General features: G+C 37.1%; 1 protein-coding gene across 2 annotated transcripts in view; it reads left to right on the top strand.

Moving 5' to 3' along the window:
• LOC4342497 (probable polyribonucleotide nucleotidyltransferase 1, chloroplastic) overlaps positions 1-12,671 on the top strand; it is a 27,182-nt gene extending 14,511 nt beyond the window's left edge. Inside the window, exons 3-26 of one of the 2 annotated variants that reach the window (NM_001421993.1) lie at positions 1,598-1,969; positions 2,291-2,359; positions 2,997-3,103; positions 3,197-3,239; positions 3,319-3,402; positions 3,528-3,592; positions 3,690-3,846; positions 4,985-5,041; positions 5,580-5,693; positions 6,402-6,662; positions 6,870-6,944; positions 7,663-7,776; positions 8,255-8,347; positions 9,074-9,252; positions 9,637-9,820; positions 9,928-9,975; positions 10,104-10,176; positions 10,762-10,835; positions 10,930-11,037; positions 11,104-11,198; positions 11,302-11,365; positions 11,570-11,623; positions 11,704-11,745; positions 11,937-12,671. In NM_001421993.1, coding sequence (NP_001408922.1) covers positions 1,670-1,969; positions 2,291-2,359; positions 2,997-3,103; positions 3,197-3,239; positions 3,319-3,402; positions 3,528-3,592; positions 3,690-3,846; positions 4,985-5,041; positions 5,580-5,693; positions 6,402-6,662; positions 6,870-6,944; positions 7,663-7,776; positions 8,255-8,347; positions 9,074-9,252; positions 9,637-9,820; positions 9,928-9,975; positions 10,104-10,176; positions 10,762-10,835; positions 10,930-11,037; positions 11,104-11,198; positions 11,302-11,365; positions 11,570-11,623; positions 11,704-11,745; positions 11,937-12,185 — 2,709 coding nt within the window. In that variant the 5' untranslated portion in view covers positions 1,598-1,669 and the 3' untranslated portion in view covers positions 12,186-12,671. Of the gene's footprint in view, positions 1-1,592; positions 1,970-2,290; positions 2,360-2,996; positions 3,104-3,196; positions 3,240-3,318; positions 3,403-3,527; positions 3,593-3,689; positions 3,847-4,984; positions 5,042-5,579; positions 5,694-6,401; positions 6,663-6,869; positions 6,945-7,662; positions 7,777-8,254; positions 8,348-9,073; positions 9,253-9,636; positions 9,821-9,927; positions 9,976-10,103; positions 10,177-10,761; positions 10,836-10,929; positions 11,038-11,103; positions 11,199-11,301; positions 11,366-11,569; positions 11,624-11,703; positions 11,746-11,936 lie in introns of those variants that run through there. The other variant, XM_066311955.1, reaches the window with a different exon arrangement.

Genomic DNA, 12,671 nt, shown 5'->3' with positions numbered 1-12,671 from the left:
TTGTTCTTACATGCATCAATTAATTAATTTGCCTTTCACTGAAATTTGAACTTTGTACAAAAGTTTAAAGGTAGAGTTATATTTTGGGTTGAGAGAGTAGCATGTTTTTAAAGGACGCATCTATACCGAGAATAATAGCTGGATAGTGCTAAAGAGAGACACCATTCTATCCAAAAAAAGCTACTAGTACACTCAATATCTATGTATTTTTTTCTTCTTAGAGAAGTTTCTCTTAAATTACTCATCCGATTTATAATCTGATTATACCGTTGTGTTCGTAACAATTAAATCTTTACAACAAGATCTCACATGATTATATTTTGATGACAAATCACAAATTACTTTTATGATACGTCTAAATTACTTCTAGATTTCACTAAGTTACTTCTTATATATATAAAAGTAAATTCAGTAAAGCTTAAAAGTAATTTATATAGAAGTAACTTATAAAAAAGGAAAGTAACTTTAATTTAGAACTATATCTAGATTCATTAACATCTATATAAATGTGGGCAATACTAAAATAACTTACATTATGAAACGGGGGAGTAACTCTCTGTAGTAGAAATAATTATATTGTGAGTGAGCTGAAATAAGAAACTATGTAGAGTGAATTCGCAAGTAAAGTGTAGAGAAGATTTATAAAGTCCACAAAATATAGAATTAACTAAGAACAATAATAAAAATAATCAACTTAGAGCATTATGAATGTATAGAAGTAATTTAGTCAAATCTAAAAGTAACTTATATATATTATAAAAGTAACTTAGTATATAATAAAAGTAATTTACAAATATAAATATTTTTATCGTAATATAATCATGTAAGATCTTGTTGTGAAGATTTAATTGCAACGAACACAATGGTGTAATTGGATTGTAAATCGGATAAGTAATTTGAGAGAAAACTTTATAAGAAGGAAGAAAAAGTCACACATGTCTAAGAGGAAAAACAGCACGCACATCAGCACGTGTAGCAGTAATTCTTCTCACAATTGGATCGTCACTGGTTAACCCTAAACCTACCGTTTTTAAAATATTACTCATGGGATGTCATTGAAACATTCTTTATCCACCTTCTTTGATCACATGCCTACTTAGCAGTACTTACCATAATTTTCATATTGTTTTATTTTCTCTACCTTAATGGTACCGAGTATTTAAAATAATTTTACATGAAAATATTCTAAAAATCCTAATGAACCAAGATTAGCTTCTCAGTACTGGTGTTTGAGAATGATGAAGACGAAGATTAAGTTGGCGCACGTAAAACAAGAAAACTATTAGCACATGATTAATTAAGTTTTAATTGTTACAAACTTGACAAATAAATAGATTTGATATTTTAAAGTAACTTTTGTATAGAAAATTTTTACACGAAACATATCGTTTAGTAGTTTAAAAAATGTACCAACGGAAACCAAAATATGTATCTTAATGAGAAAAGATTAGGTCTCTCTAGCCATACGAGCATATCCAACGTCTTAAAAAGCCTAAAACCCTGAAAAACCCCAGTCCAAATTCAAAACCTGAGACAGGCGAAACTAAACTCCTAAGACACTATAAAACGCACATAAACGAAGCCGTGAAAACGAAAGCGATAAGGTTCATTCGAAGCGTCGCCACCCTCTCGTCTCCCCCTCCCGCCTCCGCCTCGCCGCCGCCTCGAGATGCTCGCGACCCCCGGCGCGCTCCACCACCTCCTCCTCCTCCCGCCGCCGCCGCACACGCAACTCGCCTTCCACCATGCCGTCGGGGGCGTCCCCGCGGCGCTGCTCCCGCTCCCCCGCCCCCGCCGCGTAGCAGCGAGCGCCTCCACCTCGCGTCGCGGTGGCGCGCGAAGGAGAGCGGCGGGGGCTAGGGTTAGGGCTTCCGTGGGCGAGGAGGCGCCCCCCGTGGTGACCGAGGAGGCGAGCACCTCCGGCGGCCCGACCAAGTTCTCCACGAAGATTCCCGTCGGCGACCGCCACGTACGTGAGCCCTCCACGAGTAATCCCACCCACCTTCTCCTGTTCCAATCGAGGCGCACTGCTCTGCCTGCGTGCTTGGAATTTGAAATGCGTCATCGTGAGCTCCAACATTTCTGCGCAGTGAACTGTAATGCAACGCTGTGTGCGCAATTCGAAATGTGGTTTCTCAGGATGCCGTAAAACTTCAAAAACAATGTGCTGATTGTCATGCTTATTTGACTGAAACTTGGTTACACTTCTTATCTGGTTCTGTGGTTCAGTTGTTTGATACGGCATGAGAATAGTTGTAATTAGACTATTGTTTTTTTTTTTGTTTCCCAGATACTGGTGGAGACAGGCCACATAGGGAGGCAAGCAAGCGCTTCTGTAATGGTCACGGATGGCGAAACAGTAAGTAATCAGCTGATTCTGTTATGGAAATGCCTAGTTAACAAGAATTGGTCTATGATTTATTTTTTTTATCATGGCTGGTCTGAACTCTGAACACCCAAAGGCCAATGAGCATGTGGCAGACTCCTCAGCAAGTTGTATCTGCTGTTTTTCTTTTCACATTTTTGAACGATTATCATTCCTATTACAAGGAGTTGAACATACAATTGTTTTATTATAATTGGTTATAGTTATATTATGTATAGTGCAATTACCTTTTTAAATTATTGAATAGTGGCGGTGGATTAGCAGTTTGATATATATATATATATATATATATATATATATATATAGTTTTGCATAGTCACTCATGACTCATGACACATTTGCAGTTTTAGTTCTACAGTTTGTGTGCAATGCTATATTGACTTGGTTATTTTGGTTTTGCTGTTTTCACGATTTATGCGTCCTTTTCCACAGGACATCAAATTTTCCTATCTGAACCACCACTTTTAAGACTGAAGACTATAATTTATTTCCTGAATCATTATTCTTCAAATTAAAGTAATGAAGGCAGTAGCATATTTAGATGTTATAGAGTTATAGTTTCACCATTGAGGACTCATATTCCTAATAGGTTTTCTAATCGCACTGGCAGATTGTTTACTCCTCCGTCTGTCTTGCTGATACACCAAACGATCCTTCTGATTTTTTCCCAATGTCAGTTCACTATCAAGAACGCCTTTCAGCTGCTGGAAGAACTAGGTATAAATACCTCTCAAATGCAGTTTTAGCTGTCAGCTATCATCCGTTTGTGTATTTCATTCAGTCTTACTCTATTTTTAAAACTGAATCCAGTGGTGGTTTCTTTAAACGAGAAGGAAGGGCAAAAGACCATGAGGTTCACTATAAGATCTTATGCTCTATTCTGTTATCATATTTGTTTGGGTAATTAGACTTCTTTCATACTTTAATCACAGGTTTTAGTATGCAGATTGATAGATAGGCCCCTACGCCCTACTATGCCCAAGGGCTTCTACTACGAAACTCAGATTCTATCCTGGGTAATCTAATCAACCTTTTTGCATGCATGACTTGTATCATCAGTTTCAAATTTGCATAATTGATCATTGTTCCATGTCATCATGATCTGCACTAATTTTATAACAAAATGCATTTATTGTTACAGGTTTTCAGTTATGATGGTATTCATTCCCCCGATAGCTTGGCTATCACAGCTGCTGGTGTAGCCATGTAGGTCTAACGGAAAATATGAATCTATTCTTGCATGCATTTTTTTTATATCTTGTAGTTGTAGCTGCTCTTATTTACCACAAAGCTTTCTCTGCAGGGCACTCTCTGAAGTTCCAAATAAACAAACAATTGCTGGAGTGAGAGTTGGTATGATCAATGATCAGTTTGTTGTTAACCCAACCACTGAACAAATGGATGACTCAGAGTTGGACTTGGTGATGGCTGGGACCGATAGTGCCATACTGATGATAGAGGTTTGTGTAAAGCTTTATTTGCACATGGACTCCCTAACCCTATTTATTCCTTAGAAGAAAACAGAACTGCCTATGATTTTTTGCTTTACCAATATATTCAAGTTCTCTAGTTTTTCAATTCTTCGGAGACAAGAAACTTTTATCAATTTAGAAGTGTCTAGGCACACCAGATGCAAGCTTTAAAGGTTCAATGCTCTTATTTCCATTAACTATATTTGGCTTGTTTTGTCAACATCAAACTTCTCTATTTGGCCAGTGCCATAATTTGGCTTTACCAAAATTTGGTCATGAATTTTTTGCCCATGATTCCACCAAGTTGGGCAAGAAAATTAAATAGGATTTCAATGGGCAGTGAGTTGTTCCCCAAATGCATGCCAAATATGGTTAACGCTCTATGAAAATTTGACAACTGTTGGCTTCAATCCAAGCAACTCTTTGATCCTTGCCATTTATGAAGCTATTCTTTTTTTTTTCTGAGCAAGGGCAAACTGCCCCCATTTCTATTACCAGAAATGGAACAATGTAGCTTACAGAAACAGAGGATAGAGAGATCAAAGAATGAAAAAAACAGACTAAACAAAGTCACCAGAAGGAAAATTACAAGTTTCCATGCCCCCAGGGGAAGCGGACCACAGAATGTCATAACAGCAACATTTATGAAGCTAATGTTTTAGTTCTTCGCAGTGCTAGTTATGACTGCATATGTGCATTTGCAAATCATCCATGGATTTTCTATTATGTTGTACTCTCTGCCATGATACCAAAACTCTAGGTACTTATCTGAATGATCTGGCAAAGTAAAAATAATTGAGGTTTCTTTGGTACACAAGAATTCCACATGACCTGAGAAGGAATTCCACTGGAAACAATTCAATTCCGATAGGGTTTGGAAAAAAAAACTCCTACATTTCAATGCTGCATAAATGTTACTGCTTGGTCCCTCTATTCCTTTTACTTGTTGCTTTGGACATCAAAACATGGTCTCCATCTATGTGTTTGATCATTAGGTTTTTTCATCATATATTAGAAATAAATAATGAAAAATATGATATTCAAGTACCTTTTGTGACTAATCTATCAGTACCATACAATAAATCTAAATATTTTTATGTATGTGTTTTGAACTTATTCTTGATAGGGCTATTGTGATTTTCTAACTGAGGAGAAGCTACTTCAAGCTGTGGAAACTGGGCAGGTTAGTTCACAAGTCATTACACTATGCTTTTCAGATAGGAGATATTGCTATCCATAGTGTGGTTTGGCTAGAAAGTATATGGACATTATGGCCGATCCTATGGTAAAATTAGTGCTCAGCTGTTAACAGTTAACCAATCAGTAACAAATTATCAAGCTTTAGCTCTAACATTGGATTTATCTGTTCCCCATTTGTTTATCAGCACTTTGCTCTTAGCTTTCAAAGCCAGGGATTTCTGTGCCCTGCAATTTGTAATTTTATTCCGGCCAAGGAGCTTTTTGGAAAAAATATCAACATCCATTGTTTAGGTCATTTCAAAACCTACTTTAGTTGACCAGAGTCAGCTGAACAACTTTTTGCTCCATCCACTACTCAGCTAATACGACCACTATCATCTGTTTTTCCCTAGCTCACTAAACAAATACTCTTTATGCCATAAAACATGCCACATTTCGTCTGGTTTATCTTCTCAGGGCTTCTTTTGGTTATAGTATATTTGTTTCCCTTCTTTGTGATTCTGACTTAATGTAGAAATCAGGGGGCAATTCGAGAAATCTGCAAAGCAATTGATGGTCTTGTCCAGAAATGTGGAAAGAAGAAAATGTTCGATGCTATCGACTTACCACCCCCTGAACTCTACAGGCATGTTGAAGTATGAACAACTACAGCTCTTTATTGTACAAATGTGCAATTTTTTCACTTATCTATAGGTATATGTCATATACAGTCATTTTAAGTTGTTAATAGGCTTATATTAGGTGAAAATATCAATTTTACTGTTTTTGTACTTGTGGTGACAGTTGAGCACTTGCTTTTCTCAAATTGCAATCCCTTTCTATCCTCTCTTTCTACCTTTTTTAAAACATGTGCATTTGCTTGATATGACTGATACACAGGCCAGTAGCCTTTCCTTGATAATAAATAGTATCGCTGTTTTCTCAGATCCTTCTTTCTGGTGGTTAGATGGACTAAGAGTATTTCATGATGTTCATATTGTACCCTCTTATTTTCAATTTGCGCTTACTATAGGTTATGTGCGAGTCTGCTACTCTGCCCTGAGTTTTTATCTGAATTATTTCTAAGAATGTCAGTAGACAATATGCTTCTGCTAAAAGCTGTTTATTGTCTACTCCCTCTGTTACGGAATGTAGGTCGTTGAGGTAGTATAAATTATGGGACATCAACAATACAAAATCAACTGGGAAAAAAACTATTGATCAGCATGCTTTCTTCTTTTTGAAAAACATTTGTGTTTGCTATTTCATCTCCTTTCTTTTTTCTCAGAAGCAGAATGAGCAGGGAGTCATGCTTTGGGTCTTTTATGTTTTCCACCACTTATTCCAACCGCTTATGTGTTCAGGATATTTCTGGAGATGAGTTGGTGAAGGCGCTGCAAATAAAAGAGAAGATCCTCAGAAGAAAAGCTCTTTCAGCATTGGAGGAGAAAGTAATAACAATACTTTCTGAACAAGGATATGTTGCTAAAGATGAGTCATCTGGAGTCAGTGAAAATTTAGCTGATGTAATTGAAGAAGAGGATGAGGATGAAGTTATAGTGGATGGTGAAGTGGATGAAGGTGAAGTTCATATCAAGCCAGTATCAAGGAAACCCCCACGTCAGGTGATGAATGCTGTTCTGTTCTCTGTGGAGATGCGCATTCATCTTTTCAATTCTTTGCCAAAATATTAGCAATAACATCTTAAAATAAACCTTTCCTGGTGCCTGGTAAAGGTACAGTTTTGGTAGATCTTTTTGTGACTTTTTATTCTGTTTGTATGTCTGACGCTTTTTGCTGATTCAGTCTGTGGAACCTTCCTGATAATGTAGTTATTCTCAGAAGTTGACGTCAAGCTAGTCTTCAAGGAAGTTTCATCCAAATTTTTACGGAGACGGATTGTAGAGGTATTAATTGCCCTTATTATCTAAAAATAGCAGCTATAAGATGACCTCCATTCATAATGTTAGATGTAGTTTGCTTTATGATTTGTTGCATTTGTGACCCAAATTCGTGAATCGGATATCTTTACTTGTTCAACGAGAATCCTCAGGGAGTCCTGTAATTCCCCTATTTGGACACCCTCGATGAACTGCAGGGTTTCCATGTGAAAAAAAAAAAGAATGAGAGAGCACCAAATTATATTCTACTACCAGTAACTTTGTGCACTTGAGGATTTTTCCCACAAAGTTTTCTACATTAAATCAGTGTCTCATGTTCTTTTAATATTTTATCTGCTTTGTTTCTGATAACATAATAATGCATTCATTTTCGAAGTTGGTTTTGATTTGCATACTTGACTTCATGTTTTCAATGCTATAGTCCATGACAGTCTTGAAAGTTAGCCATGGTGAGTTATCAGATAGAAGTTAGTGCATGATAGTTTGGAACTCAGCCGTGATGAATGATTAGATAAAAGATGGTCAGAAGTGCTGTTGGATGCTACCATGTAAGAATTAAAAAAATCAGATGGAAACTCTTTCCACCAAAAATGTCTGGCATTCTTGCAGTGTGCCCCTGGGGTTACTAGGAAGACTTATCATCTTTGAAACGATTCCTAAATATTTTTGCTCAAACTATTATAGGCTGCCATAGTCATGAGTTTCATTAATATTGAAACTTCAGGGTGGAAAGCGAAGTGATGGAAGGAGTCCTTGTGAGCTTCGTCCCATTAATTCTCAATGTGGATTACTTCCTCGAGCACATGGTAGTGCACTATTCACAAGGGGAGAAACCCAGGTAAGGTAATACACCTCATTTGACAGTCTAATAGAACTGACATTGCTTGCAGGTTGCAGCGTATTCTCGTGTTATTATTTTCTTTCGTATCTTGCTGATGTTGTTTCAATAATCTTGTTGATCACTCTGCTATTATGAATCGTGGTTGTTTTCTATCAAAGCATGTGACATGCATATTTTTATGCAACTAAGAATTGGTTTCTTATTGTGATCAACACTTGTTGCGAGTTATATATATAAAGTAGATTATGAAGAGTATTTTCAACAAGTTTGTAGGTGCTGACCATTATTTTGAAATGTAAAAGAGTGCAACAGTTACTAATTGGGGGCGATCCCCACAATTTAATAAAACAGAATAGCTGGATGAATGTTTGTTGGTTTATTTCAAACGGGCTCTGTTTTCACTTCAGTTAAATGTCTAAAATGCATTAGATTAGAAATCCATATTTTGTTGACCTTTTCTTGTTCAATCATGCAGGCACTGGCTGTGGTCACTTTAGGTGACTATCAGATGGCACAGCGAATTGATAACCTTGTTGATACTGAGGAATCGAAAAGTTTCTATCTTCAGGTATTTGAAATCGAGGGCTGGATGAATTACAGTTCTGCATCTCAAAACAAATTCTTTGTTTAGCTCTATTGATTAATAATGTCATTTATAATGAGAGAGATAAAGTTGTAGTTAAGGATCGGATTCTTTCGTTGTAATTCTTTGTAATTTTTTGCTCCATTAATAAAATCCTTCTAACAGCGGGGGCCTCCCATGCTGTGTTCATGTCAAAAAATGTCATTTATAATGCTCTGTTATGCTATAGATAGTTCTCTTTATCTGGGCAATTGCTTTTAACTATTTTTAAAATGTTTTTTGGATCTAGTATAAGATTTGTGAACTAGCCACCCCCCCCTTTGCCAAAAGATGAATCAGGAACAAACATAGTCATACTTAGCCCTTTCTAGCATGTGTGGTGTAGTCTGCAGTCAAAACTCAGTGTTGTCCTAGCTGTAACAGCATAGGACGCTCCCTAATCCACTTTTTTTTTTTGGGTTCAACCATAGTAATCTTATTCATGAGGTCGCTATGAATTGACATCTTATCTCTTTGTGCCGTGCACTCCTTTGAATATGACTTTGTACTCATACAGTTCTTTTTAAAGGTTGTACACTTACAATTTCATTCTTGTTCTGACCTGTGCAGCTTGATTTGTTCCCTAATTTATGGTCATAAAACTTTGTACAGAGCGGAGCTTTGTACACATTTCATTCATAATTAGCTAATTTGTGGTGTTTCATTCTTCAGTACACATTTCCTCCATCATCTGTTGGTGAAGTTGGTCGAATTGGAGCACCTAATAGGAGGGAGATAGGACATGGAATGCTTGCAGAAAGAGCCCTGGAACCAATTTTACCTCCTGAAGAGGATTTTCCTTACACTATTCGAGTTGAGAGTACTATCACCGAAAGTAATGGCTCCTCCAGGTACATTTCATGCTTGCCCTTCATTTTTTGATTGTTTGTTGTCCTTCAGTGAATACGATAAATGCGACAATAGTCACATATATATAAATTTGTTTACACTTGACACATGACTGCCAAGCCTTGTGTTCTTTATATTACTTTTAGATGTTCTGTTACTTGTCACCACTCCTACTAGAGTTTTCAGGATATATATTTTGCCAATTGGTCAGATGTATAAAATTACCATCTATATGCGCAGGCCACAAGCTGCATATATTTTATTTAAAAGTTCTTTTCACAATTTCAGTATTTAACAACTGAGCACTGCATGTTGCATACAGTACAGCCTACAACATATTTTTTTTTAATGTTCCCCTCAGTAATACTTTTCTGGTACATCATCAGCATGGCTTCTGTCTGTGGAGGTTGTTTAGCACTTCAAGACGCTGGTGTTCCAATAAAGTTCCCTGTTGCTGGAATAGCAATGGGCTTGGTTCTTGATACACTGGAATTTGGTGGAGATGGCAAGCCACTTATTCTCTCTGATATTACGGGTGCTGAAGATGCCTCTGGTGATATGGATTTTAAGGTTCTGGATTGGGTTTTTCATTCAGAAATGCAATGTACTGGTAAACTTTTGCTGTTGTTTGGATCTTTTAGTTCTTTTTCTTGACCAGTCAACTCTTGTTGTTGCAGGTTGCTGGTAATGAAAATGGTATATCTGCTTTCCAAATGGACATCAAGGTTGTAAATTAGTAATTACTAATCACTATAGATGGCAAGCTCTTGTTTTATGGGCTTTGCTTTAGTCTGCTACTCTTTTTGGGAGGCATATCATCAACAACTTATCTGTGCTTGCTATGATGTGGCAGGTAGTGGGGATAACTCTGCCTATAATGGAACACGCCCTTCTTCAAGCTAGAGATGGTAGAAAACATATTTTAAGTAAGTCTTTGCTTAACTGTCAATCTTGCTTTATCATTCATAGATACCAAGAAAGAAATTTATAGTCAAATTTCAACTGGCTTACCTGCAAATCTCTGATACATTTGTATCTAAACTGCAAGCCAAAACAATATGCAATTATACCAACTTTCTGGAGCTCTGTTTGAGTTCCTCGTTTTTGAACCCCTGAATGGATTATTTGTCTTTCAGCATTGTGTAGAAAACATTGAAGCCATGGAGGGCAGTCACCATTTGTTTTTTCTTAAAACAAGAAAGTATGTGCAGGACCTGCTTTGCAGTGTTAAATGGATTACTTGTGATGGCATCATTTGCAAACACACCACCAGATGCAATTTGGGTGTGCTGTTCTCAATCCTGAATATTCTAAATAGTAAATGGCACAATGTGGCCAGAACTTTGTTGGATAACAACCTTTTTCTTCTTACATTGTTAACAGTAGTAACATAGTGCCCAGTATGTTCCATGGATAAAAATTATATTGAGACAACCTTTTATTGTAAGTTTTATGTTTGCAAATTATTTTCATTTCTTTCATCTGACTTTGCATTTCATTGTCTTCCTAAGATGAAATGTCAAAATGTTCACCTCCACCAGCAAAAGTACTCTCTCCATACGCTCCCTTAATCCATGTCATGAAGGTTTGTCTTTTCTTCATAAGTGCTTATGAATTATGATGCGTCTTTTCTTACAACTGTAGTGTTCTAAAAATGTTGAATGACATTGTTCTTCAAGGTCAAGCCAAACAAGGTGAATTTAATAATTGGTTCTGGTGGAAAGACGATAAAAAGCATAATTGAGGAGACTGGCGTTGATGCTATTGACACTGGAGATGATGGCACAGTAAGTAAACATAAATACTTACCATTTATCCTTTTTAAAGTATTATCTCACAAATGCTTTTGGCAGGTAAAAATTACCGCTAGGGACTTATCAAGCTTAGAGAAGTCAAAAGCTATAATTGCTAACCTTACCATGGTTCCAAAAGTTGGAGAAATTTACAGGTGCTATTTTGCTTTATCCACTTGGTTTTATTTAGGTTCTTCTCTTCTAATGGACTTTCCAGTTTTAGCTCATCAAACTTTTTTCTTGGAAAATCATCTGCAGGAACTGCGAGATCAAAACAATTGCACCATATGGAGCTTTTGTTGAAATTGCACCAGGGCGTGAGGTCAGCAGATACCAAATTTACTTAGTTTCAATATTTTTCACATATTTATTGCATGTATAATGCATAAAGGGAAAGCACCCTCAATGACAAATTCAGATGGCACATTTGGCTTCTGAGGAATGAATGAGTAGTTTTCACAAACATATTTCCAAATTTTTTTGTCACCTTCTTGTGATAGTTTATTTTGCTTAACACAATGTGCAGGGTTTATGCCATATCAGTGAGTTAAGTTCGAGTTGGTTGGCCAAGGCTGAGGATGTGAGTAAATATCTCAATTTCGTTTCCTGTGCTTTACTCTTTATGCATGTTTAGTTCATCTAATGCTATGTTTGTTTCAGGCTTTCAAAGTCGGCGATCGCATTGATGTCAAGCTAATTGAGGTTTGTAGCTCCTTTTGAATTCAACATGAAGTTCGAATGAGATTGGGACTATTTCTACTACTAGATATGCCAATTTAGTTAAAGTTTTTTGACTGGATAATATGAGTGGAGCTAATGAGCTATGACCTCAGTATGTCATAAAACATCATTGCCTTCTGAACGTCTCTACTTTCTTTCACTGCCTTAACCAGATAAATGACAAGGGTCAACTTCGCCTAAGTTCTCGAGCCTTACTGCCTGATGCAAATCAAGAATCTAGCAGCAAGCAACAAGCAGGTGGTTCAACTAGGGAGAAGGCACCACAGAAGGATAATCTTGTTAAGATGACAACAAGAAGACCCAGACGTAAGAAGCAAGCAGAGGCATCTACAGCTGAAAACAATGCAACTGCTTCACCGAAGGATTTGGCTTCACAAGGCAGCGAAATGGGAACGGAATAGGGTGGACAGAAGCAGTGTTCACTTTATCAAATGATTGCTTGTGAAGCTTTGCCAACTTAAAACGTATCACCACAAAATGCAGTGAACATATGACAGGAACTCCATTGCAAGGGTCAAGACATTTACCCAGCCGTAAGTGAAGGATTAATTGGCTGATGTTTTGAGTGTTCATGCTTGATGATATGTTGAATTTTGACGCTGCCGTAGAAGCGAAATTCATTTTGAGTTTAGTTGCTGCTTCATACTGCACTGTTTGGCTGTGTTTCAAGTCTTTCAGATGTACGAAGCTGCATTCTGCTGATTAGTTTCGCAGATTTTTTGTCAGAAGAGTAATCACGAAGAAGCCAAGAAAGTACATACGCAATTTCCTCCATTAGTTTAGCAGTTTAACACAAGTCAGCATCTTAGTGAACTATTGTAACTCAAACATGAACCCCCGTTGTGGGTCTTTTGTTGGAACTTCCCTGTTTTCCACTTCATTACGTC

This window comes from Oryza sativa, chromosome 7 (assembly GCF_034140825.1).
Source record: "Oryza sativa Japonica Group chromosome 7, ASM3414082v1".
In the NCBI taxonomy this organism is placed as follows: domain Eukaryota; kingdom Viridiplantae; phylum Streptophyta; class Magnoliopsida; order Poales; family Poaceae; genus Oryza; species Oryza sativa.
This window is presented reverse-complemented; position numbering and strand designations above follow the sequence as displayed.